General features: G+C 27.2%; 3 protein-coding genes across 14 annotated transcripts; 2 read left to right on the top strand and 1 right to left on the bottom strand.

Moving 5' to 3' along the window:
- Nucleotides 1-39: 39 nt before the first annotated feature.
- On the top strand, nt 40-7,100 carry LOC140674562 (uncharacterized). 9 transcript variants are annotated; one of them, XM_072908191.1, is made up of 12 exons: nt 40-170; nt 1,431-1,685; nt 2,092-2,254; nt 2,345-2,392; nt 2,583-2,764; nt 2,946-3,066; nt 3,141-3,669; nt 3,763-3,968; nt 4,168-4,405; nt 5,402-5,618; nt 5,695-5,867; nt 5,948-7,100. In XM_072908191.1, the coding sequence occupies exons 3-12, from the start codon at nt 2,121-2,123 to the stop codon at nt 6,044-6,046; spliced, it is 1,947 nt and encodes a 648-aa protein (XP_072764292.1). In that variant the 5' UTR covers nt 40-170; nt 1,431-1,685; nt 2,092-2,120; the 3' UTR covers nt 6,047-7,100. The 9 variants fall into 9 exon arrangements, with proteins under 9 accessions (XP_072764292.1, XP_072764294.1, XP_072764293.1 ...); XM_072908193.1 differs by having other exon boundaries at nt 45-170; nt 1,480-1,685; XM_072908190.1 differs by having other exon boundaries at nt 108-281.
- Nucleotides 7,101-7,688: 588 nt separating this feature from the next.
- LOC140674566 (cilia- and flagella-associated protein 300) lies at nt 7,689-9,866 on the bottom strand. Of its 3 annotated transcripts, XM_072908201.1 has the most exons (7): nt 9,777-9,866; nt 9,381-9,498; nt 9,124-9,205; nt 8,758-8,827; nt 8,500-8,672; nt 8,151-8,323; nt 7,689-8,020 (listed from the first exon to the last, which is right to left on the bottom strand). In XM_072908201.1, the coding sequence occupies exons 2-7, from the start codon at nt 9,494-9,496 to the stop codon at nt 7,819-7,821; spliced, it is 816 nt and encodes a 271-aa protein (XP_072764302.1). In that variant the 5' UTR covers nt 9,497-9,498; nt 9,777-9,866; the 3' UTR covers nt 7,689-7,818. The 3 variants fall into 3 exon arrangements, with proteins under 3 accessions (XP_072764302.1, XP_072764303.1, XP_072764301.1); XM_072908202.1 differs by lacking the exon at nt 9,777-9,866 and having other exon boundaries at nt 9,486-9,616; XM_072908200.1 differs by lacking the exon at nt 9,777-9,866 and having other exon boundaries at nt 9,381-9,614.
- Alg9 (alpha-1,2-mannosyltransferase Alg9) lies at nt 9,842-14,008 on the top strand. 2 transcript variants are annotated; one of them, XM_072908194.1, is made up of 12 exons: nt 9,842-9,975; nt 10,466-10,604; nt 10,856-11,061; nt 11,162-11,275; nt 11,360-11,470; nt 11,546-11,828; nt 12,163-12,279; nt 12,504-12,717; nt 12,906-13,047; nt 13,170-13,299; nt 13,397-13,527; nt 13,633-14,007. In XM_072908194.1, the coding sequence occupies exons 1-12, from the start codon at nt 9,896-9,898 to the stop codon at nt 13,769-13,771; spliced, it is 1,806 nt and encodes a 601-aa protein (XP_072764295.1). In that variant the 5' UTR covers nt 9,842-9,895; the 3' UTR covers nt 13,772-14,007. The 2 variants fall into 2 exon arrangements, with proteins under 2 accessions (XP_072764295.1, XP_072764296.1); XM_072908195.1 differs by lacking the exon at nt 9,842-9,975 and adding an exon at nt 10,191-10,383 and having other exon boundaries at nt 13,633-14,008.
- The last annotated feature ends 438 nt before the right edge of the window (nt 14,009-14,446 follow it).

The raw sequence follows: 14,446 nt of genomic DNA, 5'->3' as shown, positions 1-14,446 counted from the left end.
ACCTCACGTGCGCGCGTGCGATTCGTGCGTCGTGCGACGAGTTTTTACGCGTGCGTACGTGCGTCTGCCAGCTGCCAGGGTTCGCGACTGTTCGTTACATGGACCGAAACGAGATGATTTTGACCTTTGATGCATATCGACAGAGAGACACTTTGCCACGAGGAACAACCGTATTGCGACGTGTCCATGTCGAAATTTCGTCTATCATCTAGAAGCGTCTCGTTTACGAGAGTGCTTCTCGATACGGACTGCTCTGCCTTGTTTTCACCTTTGTGCGCGATGTAGCGTTACGTTTTACGGACAAACTCATCCTGCACCACTTGTCTGAGCATCCTGACCTGAGTCCTAATAGGCTATAATTCATGTGACTGTTTGAACAAGACTGTCTTTGATAAGATATTATTCTGTCCATACGTTTGTATATATTCTTTCTGATGCCTGTACGAACGTGTATAATATCCTGTGATCATGTTGCAAGTCAGATATTAACTAAGTTTTTATGCATTCACACTAAAATCGCTTCTTATAAGTGATAATGTAAAGGTAATACTTTTTCCTTTTGTACGTTTGTGCATGTGTGTGACATGTAAAGTCTTTCTGTAGATAATTGTTATGTATCTGTGTGTAAAACAACATGCACCTCATGTCAGAATCCACTTTTGTGTATTAATTATATTGTAATATTTTACAATTAGACTCTTCTTGGTCTCTTTTCATTTAGTTTTTTAAAAGATATTATTGTTTGATTGTTTCAATATTTATGTATGCAAGTGATGTGTGATTGACAACAATACAAATTATCCCATGTTACTGATATTACATATACATTTAATCTTTATGAAAACTTTCTAGAAACAAGAGTATATTAGATACAAAAACATATAAATTTTAATACAAAGATGCTGAAGAAATTTTCTCATTATCAGAAAATATACAAAATAATGTTTTTATATGAATTTCATTTAATTAAATTTTCCTTAATAAATTCCACCCGAGTTCTATAAATGTTACACGAGTCAATATTGAATTAAGATAAGGAACATGAGTCATTTTTACAGGTTGAATTGTTTAGTCATAGATAAGCATAATTGTATACATGGCAAGATATAGTTTTATATGATTAATTTCTAATTATGAATATTTGATTATTTTTAAGTATACATTAACTTCATAATTAAATTATATTTTGTATTCTGTATATAATATTGTTAATACTCTCTTATTATCCTTAATGAAATTGTATATGTTGCAAAAAAATTTAGCTCTGAAGATCAGTGAATCATACATATGCATATATATATCATTTTCAAAATATTACAATATATATTTAATTTTTAAAAAATTATATGTATTGTACGTTCCTATATATTGGTATAATTAAAAAAATTATTAAAAATAATCTACATATATATAATATATATATATTTTAGGATTGAATAGGATAAGTAACAATATTGAAATTGATTGCGGCAATTACAGAATAAAAAAATATTCCTAACATTTACATCTGTGATATTGACAACATACATAAAGTCCCAGCAATACATCATACATATCATCTGTGTTATAAGAAAAACTGATATATGTCTCATAGCAGCAGCAGCAAATTATTTCATGCAGTAAGCATCAGTTTGAATTGGAATCAACATCATTCTTTCTGTAGCAATAATCTTATATTTGAACATGTAAGAGAATAAGTTTAATATTAAATAAGAATACACTTTTACCACTAAATAAATTTATTAACCTTGAATTTGAATATTTTAGTAATTTTTTTAAAGTGATTTTTATATTAATTTTTTTAAAGTGATTTTTATATTAATTCTCTGTTATATAATATTACTTAGACAGCAAGACAAATCAGCATAGTAAATTATTTTTCATTAATATATTTTGAATATTTTAAATATTTTTATGCTATTTATAAAAAAAGAAAAACAAAAATACTGTCTTGAGTATAAGTGCAATAAAATTCAACAGAGGATTATTATATTCTGTGAAAAAGAAAGAAAAAATAAAAAGCTATACTCATTTATTCCTAATTAAGTGTTGATAATTAATTTTAAGCTCATGATATTTTATATTTTACAGAAATTCTGTATACATTGAATTGAATAAACATGAGAATCACAGCGTGCCATTTTCGTCGTTGCATAATAGCAGCACTATCTCTAGCGCTGTTATTTTGTGTCATTCAAGTAATAAGAACAGAATTAGGATTTAATGAACCTGATCTTTCAAACCTAGATAAATTGTAAGTAATCATTTAATATTTTATTTTATATTCTTGCTTTTATGAAGTTGATATATTTTTTATCTTGTAATTTTTATCAAATAATTTTAGAGTACACATATCACAATTAATCAAAGAGTCGGAACAGTCTTATGTGAGGTATGTATACAATAATCTGTCAAAAAGCGAAGTAATAATATTTAAATTTTATATAACAGTTTCATTTTATATAATTTAACAGCTGCTGAACAATAATGTATAATCACAGAATATGATATTATATATTTTATTATTCACAGTAGTAATATTACTTACAGATATTCATTTTTTGTTTAATATATTTGTGCAGAGAAGGTGTTGCGTGCAAATTACCTCAATTAAACATCTCTAATCCAGAAATAATGAAATTTATATATGATGTGCCACCTTTATCGTGTGGACCTGAAGATTGGGTCACAGTGGAAGGTTCAAAACTTATTATTACTGATAAAGCAAGGACAAGGCATGGACGAATAACATGTATATTCAGTGGTAAGTAAAAGAAGATTATATTCTTTAATATAAATAAAATATTCTTTCAATTATATATATGTATATATGTATGTGTATTAATGTGTAATGTTAGTAATAGATATATTATTTCAATTAGTTAATATGAAATTATTACTATTATTCTTGATAATGTGTATGATATACATTATTTTCTTTTCAGAAATTATCAGAACAGATGATTACAATGTAAAATTGTTAGATGGCGTACAGGCTGACGATTTCTACACTTTGAAGGACAGTGATTTTGCAAGCGTTAGATGCAAGTCACAAAATGGAGACGTGTTAGTTAATTTATTTATGCTTATATTTTTACAAACGTTCTTGCCGTTGCATCACTGATGATGAATATGCTTAGGTGGCGTAGTATACTCGCCGGAGTAAAATACGAACCGTACATCGAGCAGCGACATAATTGGGACACTGTGCCGGACACGGGCTTGAAATTAAACGTGCTTATGTTCGGCTTCGATTCACTATCGCGAAATACCTTCATTCGTAAACTACCGAGAACTTATCACTTCATGAAACAACGATTGGATGCTCTAGTCTTAGAAGGATACAACATCGTAGGAGATGGTACACCGCAAGCGCTTATCCCGATTTTAACTGGCAAGATCGAACTTGAATTACCGGAAACCCGAAAAAGAATGGGACACAAAGCGAATTACGTCAACGTGTATCCCATGATATGGAATAAATATAAGGAACATGGATACATAACCGGTTTTATGGAAGATGTACCGCATATCGGAACGTTCACGTATCGCTTGAAAGGATTTGACAAACAACCGACTCATCATTACATGCGCACGTATTATCTAGCCGCTTCTCCGTACTTTAGAACATATAATAAATTCTGCATAGCCGGCGTCCCACGTCATATGGTATGTATACAATTTATTTATGTGAATATTATTAATACGATAGATAAAAAATCGAAGAAATTCTAATCTATTGCTTTAATTATTTTTATATAGGTGATGATGAATTATATAAAAACGATATTTAATGCATATAAAAAACAACCAAAATTCGTATTTGGATTTCATGGTGAGCTTTCTCACGACTCTTACAATGATATTGGAGTGGTGGATAACGATGTATATTCTTGGGTGAAAGACCTTCACGATCTCGGACATTTAAATAACACTGTTTTAATTTTGATGAGCGACCATGGACACAGGTCTGAATATTATACATACATACACACACACACACACACACATATATATATATATGTATGTGTGTGTGTGTATATAAATAGCATTATAATACGTGTTCTATGCCTTTAACTGATTGTACACAATTCAGTTTACATATACATATACATATACTGGCTATTTGATGTGCATATGAGTAATCATGTTATCCTTGTGTTGCAGATTTGCTGATATTCGTAATACTCTTCAAGGTAAGCAAGAGGAAAGATTGCCGTTTTTCTCTTTCATTTTTCCACCATGGTTTAAACAAGCCTATCCACAAGCATATGCAAACTTTGTATACAATACACAATACTTAACATCGCCATTTGACATACACAAGACATTGGAGAACATACTTAACTTTAAGATACCAAAAGATGGAGATCGTCGTCAAAGAGCAATCAGCTTATTTGATAAGGTAAGTTAATACAATAATGTCTCTAATATTTATAAACATATATATATATTATATATGTGTATACTCCATAAATGTATAAAATTAAATTAAAATTAAAAATCTAATATTTCATAATTTATTTGCAATGACATTTTAACTTTTGTTACAATTAATTTCGAATAAGATATCTAAAGTTCCTAATGGTTTTTTTTATATTTTTAATATATTGCTTATATAAATTTATACATTTACAAAAATAAAGAAGAAAACCAAAATTTAATAGACTTTTTTACACATTTTAATATTTTGATGAGAAAGCAATTCCTATAATGTAAAGGCTTAAACTATAGAGAATGACAATCCTTTGTTAGAATTAACTAGAACTTCTACTATCTTTTCAGCAACACACTTGTGTATTACAATATGAAGTCGAATGATTCATGCACTTGAAAATGTCACATACTCTCTTATAGATAATCGAATCACAGTGCTTGAAAATTCTTATGAGATACACTCTAAAGCATTGAGATATAGATATACCATAACTACAAATATTGAGATAGATTAACCGATTTTTAATTGCAAGTATCAGAGATTTGAAAAAAAATTATAATCACTTTAAGAAGTAACAATGAGAAACGAATGGATAATTCTTATTTACACGACTTTTGGAAAAGTAAATTAACCGAAAACTGCATCGACATCTGCAATAACGCGATATCTCCATAATACTAATGAATAATACGTCTCGTATTTAGAACATCCCCACTACTTTCTATTACTTCCTACTGTTTCCTACTACTTCCCATTATCTCCCACTACTCTTTCATTATTTTCTATGATTAATCGTAAATTATTTACTAATATTAGAATTAGCTTCACAAAAATATTTCTTTAATTCATTATTCTTGATTTTTTTTAAACTGTTAATAAATTATCAAACTTATAACTTTTTTGGTCAAAAATATGTAAAAGTGAAAGATAAAATGGATTAAATTAACGTGACTAACTCTTTAGGTGCCCTTGAATAGAACGTGCGCGGATGCATTCATAGAACCACATTGGTGTGCTTGTCTTGGATGGAAGGAAATCTCAATTGATGATACGAATGCTGTCGTCGCTGCCAATTATTTTGTCCAATTTCTGAATAGTTACACTATGGAACATCATGACATATGTGCGATATTACATTTGGACAAAATCTTATGGGCAGCTAAGCTTATACCTACCAAAGGTATAGTACGCACGAAAAGATACATTATTATCACACGCACCTAAGGAAAAGCTAATGTGTTTATGACATTTTACAGGTTTATTAGATTTTCGAAAGTCTGGAGATCAAGACGGTTTCATAGGTGATTTTAGTGCCAAAACCCAAATAGCAACAGAAATTTATCAATTAAAAGTGAGAACAGTGCCAGGTGATGCACTATTCGAAGTGAGCATTACTCACAATCTCGCGAAAAATACTTTCTACGTTAAGGTAAATTCAGAAATCAATTTATAACTAACAAAAATATAAGTATATTTTACAGCAAATACATACTATAATCTGCATTATAGATCTCCGATGTTAGCAGGATTAATATGTATGGATCTCAAGCGAGATGTGTAGAGAACGCGCTGTTTCATTTGCGCAAATACTGCTATTGCAAAGGATAAGGAGCTAAATGTCTATATATAGTATAGTTTTAAATATTGTATATATGATTACAACATCAAAACATAAATCAAAGAAAGTGAAAATTTTAATTGTATAGCGCGAGAAATGTTATTTAATTTTAAAGAGAAAAGTGCTGTGATTTAATATCTTTTATGCTACATAAAGTTGCCTATGTTAGACTGGTATTAAATTATTGATTATACTGTTAGATTGATTTATTTAAATGATTAGTTATATATCGACGAATGTGACTAAATGAATTATTAAGAGAATATCATGTGGCACATATCATTCCTAAAAGAGTTTTCTTATCTATCAATGACTGTTATAAAGGCAATCATATATTTTAATCTCTGATGCAAAACATGTATTATATATGTTACAAAGATTTTGATAAATAGATATTTTTGCATAATTGTCGAAGATTATATATGTATATAATTCTATAATCTTTGTCGATTATCTGTGATCGTATTATTTTTATAAAATTTCTGTAACATATATATATGTATATATGTATTCTATCTCTTATTTCTAAACTCTGGAATTTATATTGTGCCAAGATATTATATTAATATAATTTTTAATCATTCAAATATCCAAAGATATATATTAATTAGAAATTGCATTTCATTAATCTTTTATATTTAACGATTTTATTTTATCGATTGGACAGTCTGCATAATAATATATCTATACATATGGAGAAAGGTTCTATTTATATATTTGTAAAAAAAGATTTACGCACACGTGTTCGAACAACATACTGATAAGCATTTTAAGATTATTAACATACACAGCATTTGTATGTGAAAAGAATACAGGAGATATATATATATATAATGTCTCTTAGTCTTATATTTAAGTCATAACAACGGGACTAATAATTATCCAATGGCATTCATATAATTGTCTTCTTTCTTTTCATAAATATTAAAGCTTTAAAGATGAATATATTATAAAGCTATATATATTTTAATTATTTTAATATACTTTTTGTGATTCATTCAATGTATATCTACATTCAAAACTACATTATTAAATAAAATAGATGATATTACGATCTTTATAAATTGGAAATATATATATAATTTCTATGAATATCATGATGATAAATTTTGCAAGATATATGCAAGAAAGGCAATAATAAAGTGAATATATGTATGTAGCAGTATTATGTGCAAGCAAAGAAATTTTAATTGTGAATGTTTCAGTTATATTTATGTTTAATTTGATGGAATATAATTTTCAATTAAATAATATATTGATGTGTATATATATAATATAGATTAATTATTCAGATGAATTAAATTCATGTAATATTAGTGTATTTTTTTCTATAATTTTTGTAACGAATTGAATAGCTTATGTGTATATAATTTATGTATATAAATTATACACATGTAATATGGCATTTTAATCAAATAATTCTTTCTACACTCGCACATACAACAAGAAAATTATATTTAAATATAAATTAAATTACATACAGAAAAAAATGGAGATAAGGACAATTAAATATAATTAAGGTCACAATTTATAATTGAATAAATTATCTTGTGTGAAATACAAATAATATTATATTGATATTGATTATCATAAATTATTTTATATAAACTATATTATGTTTATAAGGCTATGTAATACAGATATAGGATTATATTGTATACTAATCAAGTATACTATCTGACTGCTATAACTTTAAAAAATATGCATAAAAGAAATCATAAGTATGATATTTATAATAGAACAAAGTATAATGTAATGAAATTCAGTTCATAGGACAATACCCGCCGTATTGATGCACAAAAGATGTGATTTCGCGAGAATTAGCGTCTATTAATAGAAATGCAATATTTTGCCTGTTACTAGAATTAGATGGAAAGTAATCTTGGCCTTTGCTATCCTTAGCAATTACTTCTAATACCAAAGTATTTACGAATAAATCATTCATGGTACTTTGTTTCTGCACCCTAGAAGAAACAGCATTAAATTTCCATCATTCTATATTTCATTGAAAATAAATTTATAAACAGCATTAAATTTCCATCATTCTATATTTCATTGAAAATAAATTTATAATATAATAAATATTTTAATAACCTTATTAGATCTTTATATATACTTTTAGTAACATCTAGGTATGGCTCTAATGTATCCTCAAATTGACATAGTATTCCGCCAAGAACGAGCATTTGAAAAATTCGAAATACAAATTCGTTTCTCTCCTCTTTTGAATATAAATTATATTCTTCCGATTCTTCGTCTAGAAGCATCTAAACAAGAATATGGTACATTTAAAATTTTTGATACGCAATATATAAAAATATATTTTTAGAATTTATTATTGTTTAAGATTATTTAAACGCGTTTCTATAACTTTAATATAAATTTTCGTTAAACAATTCGAAATATTACAATACAGTTTATTTCTAATTAATAAATGTCTTACACCATGTAAATTGTCAGATATCAAAAAGTCCTCTACTTGCATATCGCATCTTTTACAGATCGTTCCTGAACTATATGTTATTCCATTATCTGGATTTTTTAATTTATCAAAGAAAGACATACTTAAGACCGAACATGGTACTTGCTTTACCTCCACGCTCGACGCTCGTATACCTAACAACAGAAATGTCTATTCGACTAAATCGTTTCACAAAAAAGCTATAATAAATTTGCTAAAGATTGCAAATATATACGATACCTTGCTTTACCCAAGTATTGCCCTGTTTAGATAGTAACGCTTTTACAACGGAATCATCTTTAAAAAACGCCTATACAAATTATTAAATTCCAATAAAAAAAGATCATAAATTATGTAGGTATATCGTTGAATAATTATATTATTTCTGCACTTTTGTTCCCAGTTAGAAATTAAGTTAATTCGAACCTTTTGTACACAATAAAAAGATTAATTTTTATATCCATTGAAGAAAATTCAATTTTGATTATTTGTTAAAATATCTTTTATAATTTATAATAATCTATTTTATAATTAAATAGCTAGTTTTAGTTGCATCTCTCTCGTTATTTTAAAAAAGAAATTTTCGTTTATTGGAAGGAAACTTACATCAGCCAGCTGATATTTGTGATACTGTTGAAATGGTTCGTTGAATGAAAAATTCTGAACAATAAAATTTCCTTTCAAACCCCTACGGAAATAAAATAATAAAATAACTTTTGACATACGTTTTAAAATAATTATACTTTTATCGAAATAAAATTATGTAAGTGTTCATCCAGTAATTGATATAAAAATCGTATTATACTAAAATAAGTAAATATTAATTGTCAAATTAATTAATATCATTATTAATTAATTAATACCATTTACAAAGATACTCTTGCGTATTTCTGTCGTTAATTTCGATATAAGTTTTCTCATTCAACGGAACAAACGTAAATTTCGGATCAATCTCCATTTTTACACACCTATTTATCATCTCTATGGAAATAACAAATGTTTACACACGCGCGTACAATTTATCAAATATAAGATAAAATTTTAAAATAGATAATCTGTTATTTAATATGATATGTACAATATATACCATATACAATGTTATTGTTTAAAATAATTATTGTATAAAGATTTAAATTTTAATGGATGTAGAAGCAGAATATAACTCTCTCTCTCTCTTTCTCTCTTCTTTTTGTGCATCTTTGTCTTAAAAAATAATTTTCATAATGTTGTAAAAATATTCTATAAAAGATTTTAATTACGGTTTTGATTCTACTTTTTTGTATTGATTTTCAACATAATAAACATATGTGTTCTCAGTAGATAATAGCAGAGAGAAGACTCAAATAGTATGTAGATAGATAAGGTCCGCGAAAAGATCATGGCGCCTAATCAACGTCAGCGGCAGCTCGTTTTATCGAAGAAAGAATTGAAAAAGATCAATGGAAGAAGATTTTCAAAGTATATAAAATGTTCTTTTTGTTCCCCTTTTTCCCTTCCTTTAGACAGTTTCGTAAACATTTCTGGTGCGTGAAACATTTATCAACTCACATACCGGTTAACCTTTAAATGTCATCTATTGGACAACAACAAATATGCATATGTATAAAAAATATCTCCATAAAATTCATATACATAATTAAATGTCAAATTTTACATTTAATTTTACATTTGGCGTTCAGTTTTTTTATTTCTATAGCTCGAGATATGTGAATTGTAAAATAGTAAAAGAGAAGTCCTGTTAATTATTGCAAACTATAGACTTTTAAGTAATATTTTGTAAAAGTCTGTACTACAAACAATGTCATATTTAGAAAAATAAATCATGTACATCCTCACCATATTATTTCTCTTAATAATTATAATTTTGTAAGCCTCAATTATAAAACAAAATTCTATTTAGGAATTATACTGTGAATATAGAGCAAAAAATTAAATTAATATATTTCAGGCCAGAAGAATCTTCCGATGTGGGACTTATTTATCCTGGTTATGATACAGCTTTCAAGCTGCTGCTATCAGCAAGATTTTGCTCCGCTATATGGAGTCACATAACAGACTGTGATGAAGCATACAATTATTGGGAACCGGTAAATTCATGATATATTTAATATTATGAATATGCAGACAATTAATTATCATAGTTTCAAAAATTAGATTTTTTTCAACCTACACATTATATTTGTTATATCTAGAGTTAATTTTCATTTTAAACAAAATATTAAAGATGCAGTTAATTCTTTCAAAAAATAGATTATTAAAGAATATTGTTATAAATTTAATTTTTCATATCATATTTTTATGGAATGCAATATCTATATTATTTTCTGAATTGTCTTAGAGTCATTACTTGCTCTATGGAACAGGCCAGCAAACATGGGAATATAGTCCTGAATATGCCTTACGTTCGTATATGTATCTGTTAATTCACATGGTACCAGCAAAAGTTTATCATTACCTATTGGAACCAAATCCTGTGCTAGTTTTCTATTTTATACGATGCTTCCTGTCAGTGGGTTGTGCATTATCTGAAGTATACTTTTACAAGTATGTTTTGTTTTTTTATAAAACTAAATATTTATATGGTGTATAAATTGATGCAAATTTTAGTTTTACTCTATAGCTTATAATCTCTTACATTTTCTAGAAATGTCTGTCGTGAATTTGGAGTTCACGTAGCAAGGCTTACATTAGCATTTCTTACTCTTAGTTCTGGGATGTATATTTCTAGTGCTGCATTTTTGCCATCATCTTTTTCAATGTAAGTATTATATAAAATAACAGATATACATATATATAGAGTTTGAAATATAATTTATCTGTATTACATTAATATTTGTCACAGGTATTTAAGTACTGTCGCTATAGCAGCTTGGTATGCTCGCCAGTATGAACTGGCTATTTTTGCTACTGCCATTTCTTCGTTACTTGGATGGCCATTTGCTGCATTACTTGGGTAATTTGTATACTAATGTAAATGGTGCATATTATGATAGAATGAAAACTTTATTTCCTTTGTCCTACTTTTTAGACTTCCTATTGCCATTGAGATATTAATACACAGGCGAGAATGGAGCAAATTTATAAAATGGGTTATTATATCTGCTGTTGTAATTGGAATACCAATGGTGTGGGTGGATTCTTTATACTTTGGCAAATTTGTCGCCGCGCCATTGAACATCATATTGTATAATGTTTTCACCAGTCATGGACCTAATCTTTATGGCACTGAACCGTTCAGTTATTATATCGTCAATGGATTCTTGAATTTCAACTTTGTTTTTATCGGCGCATTACTTGCACCCTTGGGTTTAGTAAGAATTTTTACAGTTCATATTTTGCATATACAGAAGTGTCTTGAAAGTCGCGCACTTTTTGTAAACTGCAAATTTTCTTAACAAATTATAATTATTATTTTTTCTTAATCCGAAAAATTTGATATTAAATATTATATTTTCACAGAACTCTTTCACTATTGATGTCTAAGTCAAATTTATTTACACTGGACTATCGAATATGTAGAACATTAATTGCATCTCTAAAATTTTATTTAAATCGTTTACTGTTGAATAAAAAAAGTGCGCGAATTACAATATCTTGTACAACGTGTAATATGTTTTGGCAGTAGCTTAATTACTCTGTATATAGTTTTTAGTATGGTTGATTGTGCCAGCGCGACCAAGAGACCGTTTATGCCTTTCTTATTGGTATTCCCTGGCACCCTTATATCTATGGATTTTCGTATTCTTCCTTCAGCCGCACAAAGTATGTATAAAAAATAATATTAATCTTACATTATATTATTACATAAAAAAGAATAGATTGAAAGGACATATTTCTGCATTCTCGAAAAGTGTTGCAACTTTTTTTATTTGCGATATTTAGATTGTTCAAATGTGTGTGCACTCCTATTCTATTACTTAATATTACAAATATATTGACCTATAAAACAGAAAACGGAGAAATTGACGAGATGAATGTGTCAACAGGAGGAACGATTCTTATTTCCAATATATCCTATGATTTGTTTGGCGGGAGCTATAGCAGTGGATATTGTACAAAAGTTGTACTTTTTTCTTAGGACGAAATTTAATTCGTCGCACATCAGTTGTCACTACTTGCAGTATACTACGCACATTACTGTTTTAGCAATACTAATGTGTGGTCTCTTGGGATTGTCAAGATCATTGGCGATATATAAAGGTTTTGTATATCATATGTTTTTTATAATATTATTAATATATTTTATATTTTATAATGTTATAAAATATAAAATTTATAATATTATTTTATATAACTTTTTATTTAAATAACAATTTATATCACTAATTTATTATATTAAGTAACTTATGCTACTTAATATAATAGAATTTGTTTATTTATTATGTTAGGATATTACGCTCCTATGGAAATTATGTTTGAAGCTAACAAACTTGGAACAGAAGGCGAGGTACCTAACGATGTTAATATAAATTTTTGTATTGGAAAAGAGTGGCATCGTTTTCCTAGCAGTTTTTTCTTTCCTTCCAATAAGTGAGTACAAAAGTTACTCTGAATTAATTAAGAAATTAATTAAGAATTAAAGAAAACATTCTTTTCTTCTACAATGTATTGATTTTGCATTATTTTTATATATAATGTTGGATTGTTTTTAGTTGGAAGTTACAATACTTGAAATCCGAATTTAAAGGACAATTACCGCAACCTTTTTTAGATCATGAAAATGCAACAAGTGTAATTCAAGTTCATTTTAATGATATGAATAAAGAGGAATCGTCGCGATATGTAAGTACTTTTTTTATAGTAAGATATTACAAATTATTCACTTTTATAATTATATCAATTCTCTTTATTAATACTTTTGTTTCTCTTTTGCTTTTAGTTTAATTTAGATAAATGCCATTTTCTGTTAGATCTGGATATAGGAACTGAAACTGTCTTAGAACCGAATTATTCTCGCTTAAGTGATCAATTTACTATTGTAAAGTCTTCTAAATTCCTAGATGTATCAAAGTAAGTTTAATAATTTTATTCTTAAATTCAATATTTATTAACTGTATGGTAACTAGAAATATTCTTTTATATATATAACAATCTATATTAACATTTATATTGCAGGTCGCATCCACTTTTTAGAGCTTTCTACATTCCATTTGTATCACATAAATTTTGTACATATGGCTCATATAACTTATTACAAAGTAATAAGTTTAAATCTTTGCTGTCCTTGAAGCAGAAGAATGCTAAGCGCACTTAAACAAAGGACAGAAAAGTGATTTTTATTTTATAATGTATATTTAATAATGTACATATTGCATAACATACATAAATCAATTTAAGTTAAAACTTTATTTAAAATTTGCAATTGACAGCAAAAATTAATAGAGCATATGAAATTTATTTTAATGGAAATTTCTTGTAATTTTATTTTTAATGATTTTAATTAGGTTATTTTCCTTTTTAATGGTACACAAAAGATAATTATTTTTGTATTAAAGTTTATAATTTATATATATAACTTTGTAAATCTTTAAAGTTATTATTGAAATCTATAAGATGTTTAGATTCATAGTATTTTTAAATATAATAAATTTATATGCAATAAGTGATAAATATAGCATGTTATAATAATAAGTTTTTGTTAAACTATTATGACATATGATTTATAATTGTAAATTGTAAAATTATTAATGTATGAGTAAGATAATAGAATATATTGATATGAATATGTAAATATTGTATGCACATGTGATGTACATATTATAAATGCATCAATAGTTATAATCACACTATTCTAATTAAAATATCCATAACAATGTTTCATCTGTAAGTTATGTATGAGCAGAACTTAAGGATAAACTCACAATTGCTTAAAATTTTAAGCTTGTAAATCTTGTAAATCAGCTGTTCAACTAACAATATGTTAAACATA

Source organism: Anoplolepis gracilipes, chromosome 16, assembly GCF_047496725.1.
Source record: "Anoplolepis gracilipes chromosome 16, ASM4749672v1, whole genome shotgun sequence".
Lineage (NCBI taxonomy): Eukaryota > Metazoa > Arthropoda > Insecta > Hymenoptera > Formicidae > Anoplolepis > Anoplolepis gracilipes.
This window is presented reverse-complemented; position numbering and strand designations above follow the sequence as displayed.